Genomic DNA, 18,802 nt, shown 5'->3' on the forward strand with positions numbered 1-18,802 from the left:
AAGAAGTCATTTTTTGGGCCTTCATAACATGTGCTACAAGTTTCAGAATAACACAAAATGTCACTTGAGCTACAAAAAATGTCTAACGATGTCGGATCGATATATTACTTTGAATCAAATGGTTGTTATGTGCTCGAAGAGCCAGAAAAAAATTGGGTGCTGGTTCGCGCAGGTTTTTGAGATAATTGCTTTAGAGTGCAACTATGTATTACTTTGGTAAGCGCTCCGCGGCGCGCGCCGCGGTATAGGCAGCAACAAAACCTCTCACATATCGCCACCGAGAAGATTTTGTCCATTACTTTTTCGCTGGTGATTGAGATAGATAGGGCCAGTGGTAGTAGGGTTCTCCGGTGTTCTAAAACGTGCTCGTGGTTATGTTAACGATATCGAGGCATGAGTTACATAAGCTGTTGATGACGGAAAAACGTCTTCCATGGGAAGAACGTTACCAGCGTGTGTATCTTCATTTGGATGAAGTATTTGGTTTTCCCAAAGACAATGTGATAGAGGAGAAAATGAAAAGGACGGTGCGGCGGCTTTGTGGGGAAGTGCGAAAGAAATGGATGGAATCTCACCGCATTGAAAAGGACTTTCTTCGCTACCATGGAGATTGGCTGGATGCGAAAATTGTAATTAATATTCCTGGAACTACAAAAACGACCACAAAAACTTCAGGTATTTATAATATTTTCAACGTAATAATTTTTTATTTAGATTCTAATTAAAATATTTTGATCGATATATTACTAGTACTGTTGCACACTTTAATGTATTTGTATGTTCAATCAAATTGCTGATTAAATTTTTGCAGGCAGCGGTCGGCCAAGAAGAGGCTTTGAGGAGAGTAGCTACCGCAGTAAGATGAGAATGGTGGAGGAAATGACGGCAACTACGAGTACACCGGCCCTAACTTTTGCGACCGAAAAGGCTCTCCGTGCTCAAGGCAGGGATGCAGAGGCTGGACTGGTGAAAGAAGCTCTCCACTCTACTCCCACTCAAGCATCAAAAATAGTAAATGCTTGGAAAAAGTCTCAGTCGAAAGAGAGTAAGTTCATCCATCCATACTCCCCTGAAGAAGCCCTTGCTCGCATGATTGAAGCCGATTTGTCTCGCAAATCATATCAAACCTTACGATCGCAGGCGATAGAAAGGGGATCAGATTTATATCCCTCTTATAAGAAGTTCCTTTTAGCCAAACAGAATTGTTATCCGTGCAACACTGCGGTCATAATCACTGAACGTAAGGCTGAAGTTAACGTACAGGCCTTACTTGACATAACTGTTTCCAGAATCGCCATGCTGCAAGCGGACGTTATGGAGACCCTTTCTCCCATCGTTCTCCAAAATTTACATTTGATCTGCAAGTGGGGGCTTGATAGTAGCAGCTCCCAATCTATGTACAAACAGGTCTCTAAAGACAACTTTATCGACAGTGTTCTTATAATGACGTGTGTCGTCCCTCTTCAGTTGTACTACAAAGAAGACAATAGTGCAAAGGTAGTGGTGTGGCAGAATGTTCGCCTTTCATCTACAAGGTATTGCAGGATTTTAAAGCCAGAGTTTAAAAAAGAAAATAAGGAAACAATACTTAATGAACAGCAAAACGTTCAGACACAAATTGATGGACTAGAACCTTAGAATGTTGTCATACCGAGTTGTGGTCCTATTCAAGTACGCCATACAATGATAATGTCAATGATTGACCGTAAGGTATGCAACGCCATTACACACACTTCGTCTCAACGGTGCTGCCTTTGTGGTGCATTCCCCCGGGAAATGAACAACATCGACAAAGTTCTGGAAAGGGGATTTAATACAGAATCGTTTCGATATGGACTTTCAACTCTGCATACCTATATTCGATTCTTTGAATGGCTTTTACGCGTTAGCTACCGGTTAGAGACTCTAGCATGAAAAAAAACTACAGATACTAAAGACCTAATACAGAGAAGGAAAATTGAAATTCAAAAAAGTTCAAGTCTGAGACGGGTCTTCTAGTAGACATCGTCAAGCAAGGTAGCGGCAATAGTAACGACGGAAATGCTGCGAGTCGTTTCTTCCTGAACGCTTCAAAGTCAGCCGCAGTAACTGAATTAGATGAGGAACTAATTAGCCGGTGTGACACAATCCCACGAAGTCTCTCCTGTGGTTACGCTGTTAATGTGCAAGCATTCCAAAAGTATGCAATTCATACAGCTAGGCACTGTGCCCGTCTCTACCCATGGTATCTAATGCCCGCATCAGTTCACCGAATATTAATTCATGGTTCGGATGTAATAGCAGTTGCACTTCTTCCCATCGGAATGTTAAGTGAAGAGGCTATGGAGGCGCGCAATAAAGATTTCAGGAGATTCCGGGAAAAAAGATGCAGAAAAATCTCCAGAGAAGATATTAATAGAGATCTTTTCAACATTTTAATGGTATCGTCAGATCCACTTATCTCATCCTTGCGGCCATTACCTCCGAGAAAGAATGGAAGTCTAAAACCGGATGTCTGCGCTCTTCTTCAGAGTGTTAGCAGATCTACAACGGACAGTGAAAGCGAAGACAGCGATTAATACAAATTCAAAGTGAATCAAATTTTTTTCTGATATATGTTTAAGAATTTGTTTAGCGTTTAACTTGTTAATATTAGAATTTATTTTGAAAAAGGGTATTATCTGTATTAAGAAGTGATCAATTTGATATTTTACTTAAAATTTATGTAGTGAAAGCTATATTGGAAGTTGAATTTTTATACCTTAAACTATTATTTGTCTTGTAAAACAATATTTATAAAATTTATAAACATATAAATGTGATTATAAATGTCCACGTGTTATTCTCTAGGTTATTATATGATATTATTTCCGTTCTCAGTAAAAAAAACATTAAAAGTTCAATGCAAATTTTTTAATTTGTTTATAATTTTTCCGCTTTTCCTTTTCTTAAAATTTAATTGCATATTCCTAATTACCAGCCCATAATATGCAATCATATGAATTTTTATGTAAATCAGACAAGTCCTTGATATTTTGCCGACTTTCTCCGAATTTGGCCCCACTGTGCGGGGGTTCGGAAAACGGAAGAGTCCGGATCTATTTATTTTACGAAATCTATCCCAATAAACAAACAAATGGAACAATTGGTGAACGAACCCACTGGTTTTCCTTAAATTTGGAATTGCCGTGAAAGAGAATGCAATTGCAAGTTTGAGTTTTAAAATTTCTATTTTTTAATTTTAACTAAATCTATCCCAATAAACAAAAAAATGGAAAAAAATTGGTGAACGAACCCACTGGTTTTCCTTAAATTTGGAATTGCCGTGAAAGAGAATGCAATTGCAAGTTTGAGTTTTAAAATTTCTATTTTTTAATTTTAACTAAATCTATCCCAATAAACAAAAAAATGGAAAAAATTGGTGAACGAACCCACTGGTTTTCCTTAAATTTGGAATTGCCGTGAAAGAGAATGCAATTGCAAGTTTGAGTTTTAAAATTTCTATTTTTTAATTTTAACTAAATCTATCCCAATAAACAAAAAAATGGAAAAATTGGAGAACGAACCCACTGGTTTTCCTTAAATTTGGAATTGCCGTGAAGGAGAATGCAAATGCAAGTTTGAGTCATGTCTTCAAATACTCATAACCACATGCAATGCTAACATTTGAAAATCAAAAGTTTATGAGCCGCCTAAAATCGCCATCAGCTTTTACTGCCTCGGAAAGACATTAGGGATTGATTAGGGTTAGGAATTAATTGCTACGCTAATTAGTATGTCGAGGAAAAATAGACTTCAGTTATGAAGTAATAACCGCATGTTTTCAGTGGAGAAAATTTTCAAGTTGCGAGTAAAGTAGATTAGAGGCAAAAGTAGATTAGAGAAACTCTCTAACGATCTCATCTCCAGGTACCCGAGAATTCTTGTTCTGCAATATCACCCTAATGATCTCACGGGAGGTTTCATCTCCGTGGAATGAATCAAAGATAAACTTTACTGTTAATTTTCTTAATCAACTTCATTATATGTACCCGCATCTGAAAGTATTTGATATAATAACATCCAATTATTGTACAAAAGGGTTCCAAAAGAGGGTCAGCGGTGAGAAACGAGGCGACCAGGGTCTCGGGGGTGTGTGGAGGGGTGGGGAGAATGGTCTCTTCCATTTTCGCAAATACTCTGTCTCAATCCTCGATTTCAATGACATTTCTCACGCACCCCTTCCCCCAAAACACGATTCTCGCCCTCGATTAGCAGAACAATGAAGTCGTCGCTCCGCGCACAAGGTTACGCCACGAACGCCCGGCTTTCAAAATTCGGTTTTGCCGACCGCAATTACTGCCCTTAATTACTTATAAATCTTCATTTCCGAAGCTGAGGCCACTGGAGGTGGAAGACAATGCCTTGGCGTTAGTTTCCAAGTCAACAAAAGGGACTGGCCATTTTTAATATGGATGAATGGATTTTTCTCGCCTCGGGAAATGGCATTCCGATCAAGATAAGTGCAAAGCAGACCGCTCCAGCAGCTTCATGAATTATGAATTAACACGATAGTAAACGGTGCAAAAATCCGTGTGATTTGGCATGGAAAGAGCAGTAGAAAATTTGCGGATTACAACGTGGGACTTCTCAAATCGTAGCATAAATGAATACCGTCTATCGATAATCAACACTGCTTCGATCAGGGCGTATTCTGTTTAGGGATTGATTGTTACGCTGCTTAGCATGTTGAGGGATAAAAGGAATACGATTATCAGGGAATAACTGCATGTTTTACAGAGGAGAAAATTGTCATATTGCGAGTAAAGTAAACTAGAGTCTGCAGGAACTCTGAGACGCAGAAGACCAACAAAAATTAATACTTACAACAAAGTCATTTAAAAATCGACGAAGAATAATAATAATGGCCAAAGAAGGATTCTGGGTTCCTTAATAATATGAGAAGAACATCAGCAGCTTCCTGCTTAGCGGAGTAAAGACTAACTACGATCCTGGTAAAAAGGCCAGTTACTTCCCCTGGGCAATCAACATTAGAGTGGTTTCCTATTATGTTTTATTGCCTAAATCGAAAGATTATTACTCCTGGAGTACGAATTTTAAACTTTTAGATTTTTAAATGACGATATATATTTTTTGCGATTAAATGAAAAGTGAAAATTTTCAAGCGCGTGAAAACGCGACGGCTAAGTATGAATGCTGGGAAAAGCCCGTGTGACGTCATTCTGGTTCCCACTTTCGCTGTGTGAGGTGACCTTGGGGCGAGGACATGTGCGCCGCTGCGATGCAGGCTGCTAACAGATAGCAGAGTACCCTGCTAGCAGGTAACGCTTGACTTAAATAAGGATTATTAATACCCTATCAAACGAAGGAAACTTTCCAACCTCAGCCAGTTTTAATAGGTAATTATTAAGAGATATTTCCCTGAGCTCTGTGCCTTGTGCGTGCATTGGTAATCTCAGGCGATGTAAAACTCATATCTACTCGTATAGAAACTAGGTCCCTGTGACGTCACGTGGAGTGGCATCGCATGGGCGCTAATCTGGCGTTTTTCAAATGAGGTTAAAATTGACAATTGCCATTCGTCTAAACTGGGATTTCTAAAAGCAAATAATTTGTATATTATGAATACACTAATGGTGGGTAACGAATCGCAATCAATGCATTTCGTTTCCTTTGATGAATGAAACTACCCTTTTGCCGACCAATCTCTGAAGTTAAGAAAAACATACAGGGATTGTGTACGAAAGTGTCCAAATCACTTATCACTCGAATTGGGAGTCGGGATGCTCCATTTCTTTTCAAGCGACCCAATATACCCTGGCGACCTTGCTGTCCGTTCAGCTCGTGATGAAAAAAAATGTAAGCGGACGGGATAATGTTGGTGAGTGATTTGATTCGTGTATACGAGGAAGTGGTGCGGCAGGAAGACCTCGAAAAAGCAATATATTTCCCGACGTTAAGACAGAGGCTGGTATGTGAGGCCACGGTACCGCAAGAATAACATCTCCGAAAGGGCGTCTCGCGACCATTACTCGATGCGCTTCCTTCCATTGAAGTCAATGCATTCGCGTGAAACGAACGACGGGAACGCATCAATGGATGGAAGTAATGAGGACGACGGGGAGAGGATGTACTCAGGATGACGATTTTCACTGGTTGTATTATACAACTAAAAAAGGGTATTCTAAGATGATTAAGACGCTGTTCGGGCGACTCTAGGAGTTTGTGAAAAGGGGACTGTGACGGTTTCAGTGGCGTAGCCAGGGAGGGGTGCGGGGGGTCCGAACCCCCCCACCACAAATATAAAAACACACTTATTTTCCTTCATAAAAGAAAAGAAAATATTAAAAAATCATGAATTTACTAAATATTTTTTTAATAAATAAAGTTATTAATATTATGAAAAGTGTTAAAATTAGTTTAAAATCCATTACATAGAGCATTGTTTTTAAAAAAAATTCCCCCCCCCTGGTTTTGGACCCCCCCCAAACGAAATTGCTCCACTGGACGGATTGGTTGGAAATTGAAACTTGTAACTGAAGCGGTTTTTACAGATATTTTTTAAATTAATTACCACTTAAGTAGAATAATAACGAAGTGACACTGATCATTTAAGCAAGATTTAATGCCTATTGTATTTATTCAATAAAATGACGCACAAAGTACTTCACGGTGCACAGAAAGCGTTACCCAATTGTTAAACGAAATAGGCCGGAGACTCCTAGGCCGGGCGTTGGGCTTAGATTGCTTGAGAAATTGAGAATAGATATCATTAAAAGCGACACGAAGGACATCATATTAGATCCCCACCGCATTTCCACTTCCGAAGGAGCGATACATTAAGAGAGATATTTTGCCGAACGAATAGATATGCGAATTTCTTTTCCCCGCGAACCATAAAGGACTTCAATAAATGCTAGTCGCAATTCTGTTTGAGCATCTGATATTTATATGTAAAAGGCTAGAGTCCTAACACCCCCTGCCATACATCATTTTAAGCGGCTTGCGGGGTAGTATTTTGATGTAAATGATCTTGATAACATTAAAATCTGCAGACGTTGGGCAGGTAGACGGAGAAATTGTGTTACTAGAAAGTTCCGAGGGGGTTAGATCGTGGTAGCAATGTGAGCATACCTCTCAGCTGCAGACTGGAGGGTCCCGTGTTCGAGCCTCCGGTGAAGTCCTTGAACACCCACGATATAAATCGCCAAAGTGCGAGGAGGCCAAGGGAAAGGCACTGGCCCCCATCCTAAAATGCATACACCTGTGGTTTACCCTAGGGTGAGCTTTGGCCTCGGCCATTCTCAACAACCTTCACTTAGAATCAATGAGGGAGTGAAATATATAGGAAAGGTTCAAACAACCTTGGAATGAAAGATTGTTTTTTTCGGCAAAGCCATAAGACTGATTAAATCAACAGTTGCATCAAGGCAATACGAATACGAAATCTAACTTCGCGCATTATAAAGATGACCACTTTTCCACCAGCACCGCGATGCATCGAGCCCTCGCACCGTGTCCACATTAATCTTCGAGGGATTGCGGACGAATCACAATTTTCAACCGATCTTTGGCGACAAAAATCACTGTAATTATTCGCGGAATATTCTGTCGCGAGTAAGATGTGTGTCTAGAAAGTCAAATGGCGACCACTTCTCTCTGTTGCTTCATAGAGTGGCGCATTCGACTCGAACTGCTCTGCGCGCTGATTACCAATTACTTACGTATCGTCATGGATGCCTCATCGCTTCCTAGTTTTCGAAACCAGAATGTTTGAAGCGAAATTGGAATGCTGTCTCCTGAATTGAAATCTTCTCTCATCGCGTCGAATTACGAAATTACCAATTTTTTTAATATTGTAAAATATGTACTGGGCGGAACTAAACACAAAGTTAAACCTGAAAATGAAACTTGTTCATGGATGCCTAGGACACTAAAATATTTCGTCTATTGACCTATTTTCAATCAAAAGATAGCCATAATTTAAAAAGTATTTGCTTTCCATACCAGTAAAAAACAGGCAATTAAAATTTAATATCAAATTGGAAGTTAAAATTTAACTAAATCCTGGTATTTTTCAATGATTTAAAGTGCTTGCATAACACCAAGCATTTCTCTAAACAATCTTTCAGAAACATATCTTAATTAGTAGTTTAGTACCACGACAACGGCCAATAGAAAATTAATTACCAGCTCTGGGATATTTTTTATTCCTAAGAATCGAATAGTGACTTCTAATAATTTTCCAAAAACTTATAAACCAAAGAATTACCATTAACCTGTTATTTTCCAGCAATTAAAATTGATGACAATTATCATTTAATTATTTCATCAAAATTTTATGCTGGTAAATGAAATAGGTTTTAGTGGTAGTAATCTAACGGATTATCATTACTAGATATTTATCTTAATATCGAAAATAATTATAACGAGATTTTATTAATATAATTAATAACAGATTTACCGCTTATGAATACTCCCCTCGTCAATTTATTTTCATTAAAAATAATCCATTACTGTTCATCGTTTGCCCTACCAGCCGATATTTTCTCCAACGACATGCATATCTAAAGTGGAAACCGAATTCATTGAAGCGTTTAAAACGTTCACGGTAATTTTCCTATAACTCCTAACTTTCGTATTCTGAACACACAATATCGTTTTAGAGGGCGCATTTCCGACCGATACTAATAAGGAAATATTTACAAAAGAATGTTATCATAGATAAAACTTTCGCTATTAAATGTTACACATCCATATTTGGATAATTATTGATTAATATATTATGTACGTGATGCTTATAAAGAGACTAATAAACATACACTTTTCATACGAGCAGTAATACTTTATTTGTTCACATCCTGTATAGAAATTGTGTAAAAAAAAATTCATTGTGGTGCCTGCTATAGGCACCCTCAAGGCGCCTTTTGGGGGCAGTGTCTTAAGTGGGATATTAATACCAGAAAATATATTTGTAAATCTAAGCAATTCTCATCCCTGCTTGAAGGTGAGCTGTGACTGAGTTTTCTGACAAGAAAATATTTCAACCTTGACATGGCAAGGTAAAATCAATTTGGGTAGCTTGACATAGGCTGGACACAGGCTTGAAAAATTCAACCTTGGCATGGCAAGGGAACATCAAACTTGACATAAGCTTACATGCTATGTGGGTAGTCTTCCTGAAACAAAGCACTGTCCAAAAATACGTATAATATTATGTTATGTCGAGGCCCGAGGATAAGTGAATAATTATCTTGGCCTCTGCTCCTCTGGTGCGATTCCAGTAAAAACCATATGTCTTGAAACGTCATTGGTAGCTGACCCAATTTGGGTCGGTAATGTGCACCTAAGTATCATCCCCACTCAGTTCACACGAAGAATCTCAAAGATGTTTCCATTCGAATGAATCTCTCGCCCCGTTTGCGAGCAACTGTTCATGCCATTCTTCCTCCACACGAATTAAAAATTACTCTTGGATATTTTGAAATCGTATCCATCATTGATTTCGCAACTAAAATTTTAACCTGTGGTAAAAGGAGTACATTAAAATTATTGGTAAAATTTGAGAGGTAACCTTTAAATTGAATTTCAGGGAGGAATACTTAAATAATAAATCGTAGAGCTTACTCCATTAGACCCTGGTGAGTGCATAGCTGACTATATTGAAAGAGAATGTTGGAGTGAATGGTGATAATTCACGCTTCTCTTGGTTTAGGTGGTATAGCAAATCTGGCAACAACATGGAATAATATAAAACACTAGCAAAGAGCGAATCCTGGGAAGTGTATATATTTATTTCGAGAGAAATCTTCTAAAGATGAGCGGACGGTATCAGTGACACTAACGACCGAAAAGCAAATGAAATCGGACGCTGCATGACAGCACAAATAGCTGAAGGAAAATAGCTCATACCTTTCGAATGAGTGATATTCCTCCTAAAAAGCTAATCTTTGGGCAAAAAAATGAGCAAACGAAAAAATTACCGTCCACTTCTCATGAACGAACCACACGAGTCCCTAGCACAAGGACGAGGGAGGAGTGGCTGAGTAACAGCAGGAGAACCCTTCGGAATGAGGTTAGAGTGTAAACAACAACGAACCACACGAGTCCCCACTACAAGGCCCTGGGAGAAATGGCTAAGAGCAGGTGACCAGCTCGGGATGAGGCAAGAGTATAAAGAAAAACGAACCACACGAGTCCTAGCTCGAGATACCATCAATTTATTCGCCGAAGCATTTAGTACCGTTTAGTCGTTTCAAATATCTCGGGAAGCAGGCGGCGGATAGAAACATGGAACAATACGGGTCTCTTCATTTTTCAACCTCAATACAAGCGACGACAGATTATAATTGGCGACCAAGCACTGCGAGTGCACCATACGGGAAAGAGAGCAACTAATCAGACAGATTCCTGCCGCTGTGGATACGTGTCACGATTCCAGCTGCATCACTTGTATTGCTGGCAATCCGACGTAGTCGTGGGTCTCCCAAACAGACCTTCTCCGTCCACAAATGTCAATTCAGTGCAGCTGAGAGACGCCAACGGAGCAGTGGGCTGCCAGGACGCAACGTAGGGAAACCCGGAAATCCAACAGCTTGAGCACTTGAAGGCCGACCATAAGTTTATGCTCAAATAATTACGCGCGACCACTAAAATAACATGACAGCTACATGAAATGGAGTGCAGATTCAAAAAGTCATCATCATCTTGTGGTGTTCTGCCCGTCGGCAGGTCCCCCGCGCCAATGCTCCCTCTCCATTCCCTCCTGTCTCCGGCCATCTCCTTCAAGTCTCCATTCCTATTTTTAAGTTGTCAATAAACTTGAGCCTTCTCCTTCCCCTTCTTCTGACCCCTTCCACCGTTCCCTCCAAAGCTACCTTCAAAATGCCATTCTCTCTCATCAAATGTCCCAGCCAGTCACCCTTCCTTTGACTTATTTTGTCCATCAACGTTCTTTCCTCATCTACCCTGTTCAACACTTGCTCATTCTTTACTCGATCCGTCCACCGTATTCCCTCCATCTTCCTCCAAACCCACATCTCAAACGCCCCAATCCTGTCCCGGTCTCTCTTCCCCATCGTCCAAGTCTCAAATCCACACATAGCATTTCACCAATATCTTCCATAATTTTAATTCCAGTGCCTTGTTACACAAGGCTCTTTTCTTCTTTTTCAAAACTTAAAAAAAATCAGTGTAAAAAAAAGAAAATGTAACAGTGGATTTTTGTGCTCAAACGAAGATGAGAATCCTGCGATTGCGGATTTCTGCAGATGGATAAATCGCCTCCTTCTATCTCGGAGCAGAGATGCTGGGGACGAGAGAGGGAAAGTGAGGTGGGGGAGGGGGGAGGGGAAGGGGGGGCGCCGTCAGCCTGCCTCGACGTCCCCGTTTCCCGGGCCTCTCCCCTCATTGGACGGAAGGTTGGGGTGGGGGGCGCTTTAAGGGGAGGGAGAGAGAGAGTGGTTGGGGTTCCCTGCCTCCACCTGTTGATCTCGGGGGGTGGGGTGTGAGGGAGGGGTTGTTGGAGGGGAGAACCCCAACCCCCCCCTCCGTCGTTTCCTCCCGGTGGTGGTGGTCGCGATGCTGGGTCACTCAGTCACTCAGTCAGCTACCTTGCACTCGCAAGCAGACAAGTATCTCTCTCTCTCTTGCTCTCTGTACCCGCCTTCGGCCTTCAAGAAGGCAGCCACAGCGAAAGTGTGTGTCCGTCTCGTGCGGGCCAGCGCAGGACTATTCCAGTGCCGTGAACAAGCGAGGAAGGACGCTCTCATACTCTTTTAACTCTTTATCTCTCACTCTCGGAATTCATACAGACTTTGGAGACAAGTGCTTCTGTGTTGTGTGTGCGCTGTTCCCACTACCGAGGAAACCAACTTCGCTTCAAAATGGTGAGTAATTGCCTTCCAATGAACTCTTATTAACTAGCTCACAGTGCAGTCATCAAATTTGCGAATATTCCATACGCACACGCCGAATAAAGATCCTGATCTGAGAGAAGTTTAGTTGAAACTTCACACTCTCTTATTGTTTAACACCTCAATTCGGGAATACGTGGTAGTTAAAGGGTTAAGTAGGTCGTTTTCTCTGCTAGTCGGAAGGTCGGAAAAGACAAAGATAGCGTTTAAGCTCACGACGAGCGAATGCCTTTAAATTTTCACTTTTGGAAAAGTATAAAAACACTCGAATTTCTACAAAGAATTTACTTAATATAATCATTTGTGGAGGAAAGGGGAGCCTTAACGCTTATTATTACATTATCAATAATAATTCAACTAAAACATCCGTCTTTGTGAGAGGATTTTTGTTCATACTCCAATTCTCGAGCAAAGATTGCCATTGACGGTGCAAATGTCCATTTCCGGGATGCATATGCAAATCCACGTCCCTAAATCCCGAGTGTCCGCACAGAACAGGTTGCAATGAGGAGGCGGGAAGTGGATATCTACATTGGGAGTGCTGACGTGATTTTTGGGCAAGACCGTAAACTACCCTAACTGGAGCTAACCACAATAAAACGAACCACTCCGCGCGGAGCGATTCAATGCATTCAGAGCACGGTGGTCTTTATCTCGCGGTCCAGGGAGAGCAACTGACTCCCCGGACTCCAATGGATGAGATTCACACCCCTACTTGAGTCTGTCAGAGTTGAGTTCCGACCTCGCCTATTCGAACCAACAATCATGTTTAAAAACCGATTTAATGAATTATCTTGCGCCCAGTGTTAAGACCTTGGAAACAGTAACAGCCATATAGTCTATTTTTTTTATCAAATTTTGGCATAAAACTTAGTGATGATGCCACACGGTATATATCGTCATTTTTATTTTATACAAATGGTTATAGGCCAACATGATTCCATAATACGTAATAAATGTCACGGAAGCGCGTAAAATAGGAGAAAATGTGAAGTAAAATTGGAATTAACGGCTTTCGGGAAATGTTTTTAGCTCATGAACGAATGTCATTTATATTCGTTCTTAAGTTTCCGTAGAGAGCAGTGAACTATTCAATATAGCTCCGATTCCGAAAATATTCCACATTAATGTCCAAGATAAGCATCCACTTGCTTTTTTAATCGAGTAATTAATTGTTTTGATCCTTGCGCATGTGGCGTATGCGTGGTGGTGGCTCGCCTAAATCTCTCCGCGGCATTTCTGTTGACGTGTACTGGGCGGAGGGAAGGGAGCACGTCGAGGCAGCGGATCCCTCTTCTGTATGCCGACTCTCTTTTTCCACTTCCCACTCGGATTTATGAATAGGTGCACGTACCAGAAATATGAAGTGCCTTCCCTCCCAGTGAAACGAAGCCGGAATATTAATGCGGTTTGCGTAGCCCAAAGGATTCGTTCTCAGAAAAAGACTTCCCACAGGAACTAATATCGAGAACTTAAGTAGCAACTATAAAATTCCATCTCAAACGTGTAAAAAAATTCATCAAACGAATACGTACACTAGTTTCATTTGTGTCATAACTCGCCGATAACCGAGAGATAACTTTGTTATACGAATTTATTTAGCTTACCATAAATAATCATTTCCTATCCAAAAAATGTTAAGCTTCCTATTCCGACTTTTCGTGCACAAATACATTCCATACTTGCAATTAATGGCCATTATTTACATCCTTAGAGATGTTCCGAACTTAAGCCTCGAATGAGTTTATACAGGTATAATCATAAACAATAAGAACCTACATTTCAATGCGTACTTAACGGAGTTTATTAATAGTCCATTTAAGTAATTTCAATAAACATGCTAAGGAAACACCAAATAGCTTTGTATTCTCAGTATGTAGTAATACTACGCATAGTTAAGAGTCCAGCATAAAATATCTTACGAGATACTTTATACCAATACTTAACGTATTTTTGCAGTCAACAGTAGTGATATTTACGCCACACAGAGCTAAGGCACTGTTAACTAACTCTTAACACCAATAAGAACCTTTAGATAATAGCAGCACTTTAGATTGAATTAAATTTAAATAGTTTTTTATGATGCAGCATCACTACGCGAGGAGACTTCAAAGGGTGTTCACCATTGAAGCTACCATTTAAATTACGGTCTTGAAAATAAATGCCTGAATTTTTCCGTGATCAGGAATTATAGCAAGAGTCTCTCTTTTTCTGGCCAAGGTCGAGATTTCACAAATAAAATGTACGTTTGATAGCCATCTCCTTTTCTTTCAAAACGAATGCAATCTGTGAGTGAAAGAGAACAGCTTTCAGCCTCAACTCGATTGTATCTAATCGCATTTCATACAGTCATGCTTTCGGCAGCCTACGCGTAAATTATCGTGGACGAAGGAGTTGGGATTACAAAATCGTTGGAAGTCATTGGTATTTTCTTCAGTGAATGATTGATAGGGGAACTCAATCGCTAACCAGTCAACAGCCACAGCGTTATGTTCGAGATTCAGATTAGGTATCGAAATGGAGCACAATGAATGTTGGGAAAATCAGCATAAGCATTGTTTCATTACGTAGGTATTTAAGAACTTGTATTCCCAGGTTTAATTTCCGATTGATTTGTACCCTCTTTTACCCTTTTATTTTAATAATAAAACTTTATACTCCAAATGGTATTTAGCCTCGCCAACTGTTTGCCGCCAACTCCTTCTAACTTCTGCATCCGCCTCGCTGACTCCCATTTTCCCCATATCAATCACCACCGCATCCTTCCATCTTTTTCTCGGTCTTCCTGGAGGTCGTCTTCCATCAGGGTTTTCTGCCCAGACTTGTTTTACTAGGGCCTCTTGCTCTCTTCGCATGATGTGTCCTGCCCATCGCAATCTGCGGCTCTTAGCTTCGGCTACTACGTCTGGCGAGTCGAAAAGGTCCCTGAATTCCCTGTTGTGTTTTAATAATGAAAGAAACTTTGTATCTTCCAAAAGTCGTTCTGTTGTGTTTTCTATTCTAGGCCCCATTCTCTCTTGTTGGTCCAAAAACTTTCCTAAACACTTTATTTTCAAAGACAATTTCTTTTCCGTTCTTTTGTCGATAACCCATGATTCAGATCCATGTAGAAAGATAGGTCATATTATGGTTTTATAAATTCTAAGTTTGGTTCTGATGGATAAAATATTTGATGTTAGCTGTTCTGTATTCAGAAATTAGCAATTCCAAATTTTAACTCAAACTCGGTCGTAGAGTCTGGTATGGCCTAAAATTGAGCAAAATGCTTAAATAATAAAAGTAATAAATTTAACGATCTATTACCAAATTTATCTCGAGTGGGGAGAAGTTTCGTTAGCATCGTTGTTACAAAAACAGGAAGATGGTGGACGGGCGAATGATTATTCCGAAGATAGAGGTATCAAACCGTATACAAATCGGATATTCAGTCATCCAACGCCATAATCACGACGAACCTCGGCAGCGGATGTTTAGTGTGACACAGAACCACAAAGCGCAATCTCAGTGTGACGCAGAACGAAGAGATAAAAATACTAAGCACAGTAAAATGATGGAATAGTATGCACAAAATGACGGAAAAAAGCAAGTCAGGTTTTAATTATTCCTCTACCGTGAGTTTCTCGCGTTTCCACGGCGAGGGATTTCAACGACTGTATCCAGGGGTAGGAGCTTAACTAACAACCTTAGCTATCAAGGGAGACCCCTCAAGTGTCACCATCAGATCTCGTTCAAATTTTGCGAGGTGATACGAAATGAGGTGTACTTTTTGTTTCAGCCGTCAATTCTCAAAACTTTCCGAAGTATAAGTGACGGAAAGTACGAGGAAAACGCCTAACTGTATGCCACTCTCAGAGCAACAAGAGCCCCCTATACTCTGTAGCTAGGATGTAGAGCACTGCCGGTGCATTACTGTGCTGTGGAGTGCATAATGACACTGCAAAAACGCTCAACAATCGCCCACCGAATCAAATCCGCTCTTTTAGTAGCCCAACAATACGAATGCGCTCAACTGGCAGTAGCCGGAGCAGAAACGCTCACCTCCAATTATCCAACCTTCGGAGGTGAGCGTTTATGCTCCACCTACTGCCAGCTGAGCGCATTCACATCGTTGGACTACTAGATGAGCGGATTTGATTCGGTGGATGAATGATGAGCGCTTTTGCATTGGAGGTATCGATAAAATTAGGAGTTTCCCTGGTACATTCCGTTGTTTTATGCTTCGAACAGTATTGAGCGTTGGCACCCAAACCAAAACTACATCTCATTTCGTATCACCTAGAAAAATCTGAACGAGATCTGATGGTGAAACTTGAAGAATTTTCGTTGTAAGTCTGGAAATGTGTATTGTAACGAAGTAACATTTTCCAGCACAGTCGTTTTTAGCCTGAAAAAGTCAGTCCGCCCCATACGGGATAACGTGATCCCGGACTTTGCCATTTCGATATTTTTGTAGCAGGCGTGGATGCCGAAAATCACTCTTGCTCGTGCAGACGCTGAGTGCAATGATTGTACGCAATGTTATAAGTCCCAAGGAAAATTCCCCTCCCTGTCAGGCGGCCGCCGTCAGCAACCCCGCGCGTCAGAACTTCGGAAGCGCGCTCCACGCCGGATTCGTTAGCGGAAGGGATCGTCGGCGCCACTGCTTTGGGTTCGATTCCCTGTCCCACTGCCTCTCCTAACCAACCGGCGACGCGCTATTGACGTCAATGACCGCTCCGAAAGAGAATTTGAGGCTGAAATGGCGAGAATGTTTCTGATGAATGATAGGTGCATACAACTGCCTGTAAAACTCCTTAATTACCATTATGCACCGTCGCATGAAATTATTTTCATATGAAAGCATACATGGACACGTGGAAAAGCAGAAATGGACATCAAGCGAAAAATAACGCCCGGAATCCGGTGTCATTTACAGCGAAAGGAATGAGTTGGAGGAATGGAGAGCGAAATTTCTCAATAAAACTAGTTTGTCATAAATTAGGATTCGAAGAGACAATGAGCTTATCGACAAAATGCCGAAAAATTAAAGAAAACGTGTATTGTTTCATCAATATAACCATGCAAAATTTTAAGATGATGTGACAAAATATCGATGTAAATGAAAAATTGAAACCAAAATACCCGTACAGTATCAATGATATCGCACTGTGGGCTGAAATCGAAAAAAAGTGGATACAATTACTAATGACGGTTTTCCTTGCGGGTACTTCCAACTTCGCAAAAATACTCAAAATAGTTGAAAATCAATTAATGGGATAACAATTGACTGTTGTCTACTTACAGGCATGTCAACATGACAAAACTTTTCAAAGTACCGGGGTTTTCATTTTTCTTGAAAAACTTTTCGGATCTTATGTAGCTGCTCACGCTTTTGTAGTATTTTTATGGACTAAAAATACTTCACTATTAAAATGATATTTCATATATATTTTTAAATTCATTTCAGAGAATTTTAAGTGAATTTGGGTGTCCTTACGTCACAAAATGGTGGACGCTAATTTTACGGGATTTTTCTCATAAAAGAAGTAAAAATATATAGAGATTCTGAAAGAGCTATCAAGGGTATAAGGATCAAATATGATCAAGATATAGCATAACAATACTTGTAGGAAACGATTTGTTCTCTGTCCATTCTTCAAATTGTATAATTTCCAATGTGAAAAAAAATCAGCTATCGAGAGACAAAGAAACTAGAAAATCGCAAATATATCCAACAATGGGGAGAAAACGTGGACGTAAGCTGAGCTACTATAAAAATTTTAAAACTAGAGCAATAATGATATAAGGCGTAACTTATGATGGAGCCAGCTTCTTTCTCGAATTCACTCTGCTGTATATCAGCTGTTTTCCGGTCCAATTATTTTCAAATGAACGGGTTTAGCGCGAGAGGTAATCTCAACCAAAGTAGGTGGTGGAAATTATGGCTCCCTTCATGCACTTTTAACAGCCTTTTATCAGTGAGATTCAGCATGGATGAGCATGGAGGTATTAAAAGTGATCAGGATGTAAGCCAGCCTTCGTAAATGGCTGATACCTGTGTATTTTAATCAATCCCTATCGGAGAGCCCGGAAGAAACCCTGGGTGCTCGTCGCTGACTTTCGCGGATGTAAAAGCCGCCTCTGCCTGTGAGTATCTCCCTCGAAGATTTCTCATAATCCGCTCCAGGCATTAAATGGTGCATGAATTCAAGGCCCGTCCCGTGACCTTAAAAAGAAGATGGTTCTCTCGTGCGCAGATTTTTTTGGCGAGCGTCACGCGAGGATCTCGAGCACGCAGCAGGGCCATTGTTTTCCCTCCTTCGGAATGAAGGTCGAGCCCCGCAACATAAAGAAAGGATCTTAATTCGCCGCGGCAGCCCATTTTCCAGGCGATATTCGAGGGCTTATGCCTCGGCGAGAATTGGACTTATTTCTCAAGTTTAGACCTCCATTGTCTCACTTACTCCCAGGCTCTCGGCTCATTTAAAACCGTAATTATCGAGCACACGGAAAGATTTGTGCAGGAGATAAAACAAAAAAAGGTTTCATATTCAGCGACATGATGGAATTTTAGCGATGGAATCGTTTCACAAAATGTTAATAGCATTGCTATCAAGTAGCAAGACTGGATTTCAAAGAAATCAAGTACAATGTCTGCTGTATCTCTTAAATTATAGCAATTCCCCATGTTTTGATACTTCACTGCTAGTGACCCATGGAGTAAAATTAGGATTGAGAAGAGTTAACTAGTTTCCTGGGATGGGATTTTGAACTCTATTTTGCTGCTATAACTCACAATCTCAACCCAAAATCGCTCCTGTATTTTACTTGGATTTTATGAAATTTCATCAAACAAGCCGTAGGTGAAATTGAATCGTAACGATGGCGATTTATTAGCTCTAATGCCGAGCCCTCGCAGTGATAAGCAC

General features: G+C 40.5%; 1 protein-coding gene across 1 annotated transcript in view; it reads left to right on the forward strand.

Moving 5' to 3' along the window:
* Positions 1-11,584: 11,584 nt before the first annotated feature.
* Positions 11,585-18,802, forward strand: part of LOC124155462 (probable chitinase 10) — a 160,567-nt gene continuing 153,349 nt past the window's right edge. Inside the window, exon 1 of the mRNA XM_046529296.1 lies at positions 11,585-11,867. Coding sequence (XP_046385252.1) covers positions 11,865-11,867 — 3 coding nt within the window. The 5' untranslated portion in view covers positions 11,585-11,864. The remainder of the gene's footprint in view (positions 11,868-18,802) is intronic.

The sequence above is a fragment of the Ischnura elegans genome, chromosome 1 (assembly GCF_921293095.1).
Source record: "Ischnura elegans chromosome 1, ioIscEleg1.1, whole genome shotgun sequence".
NCBI classification, from domain to species: domain Eukaryota; kingdom Metazoa; phylum Arthropoda; class Insecta; order Odonata; family Coenagrionidae; genus Ischnura; species Ischnura elegans.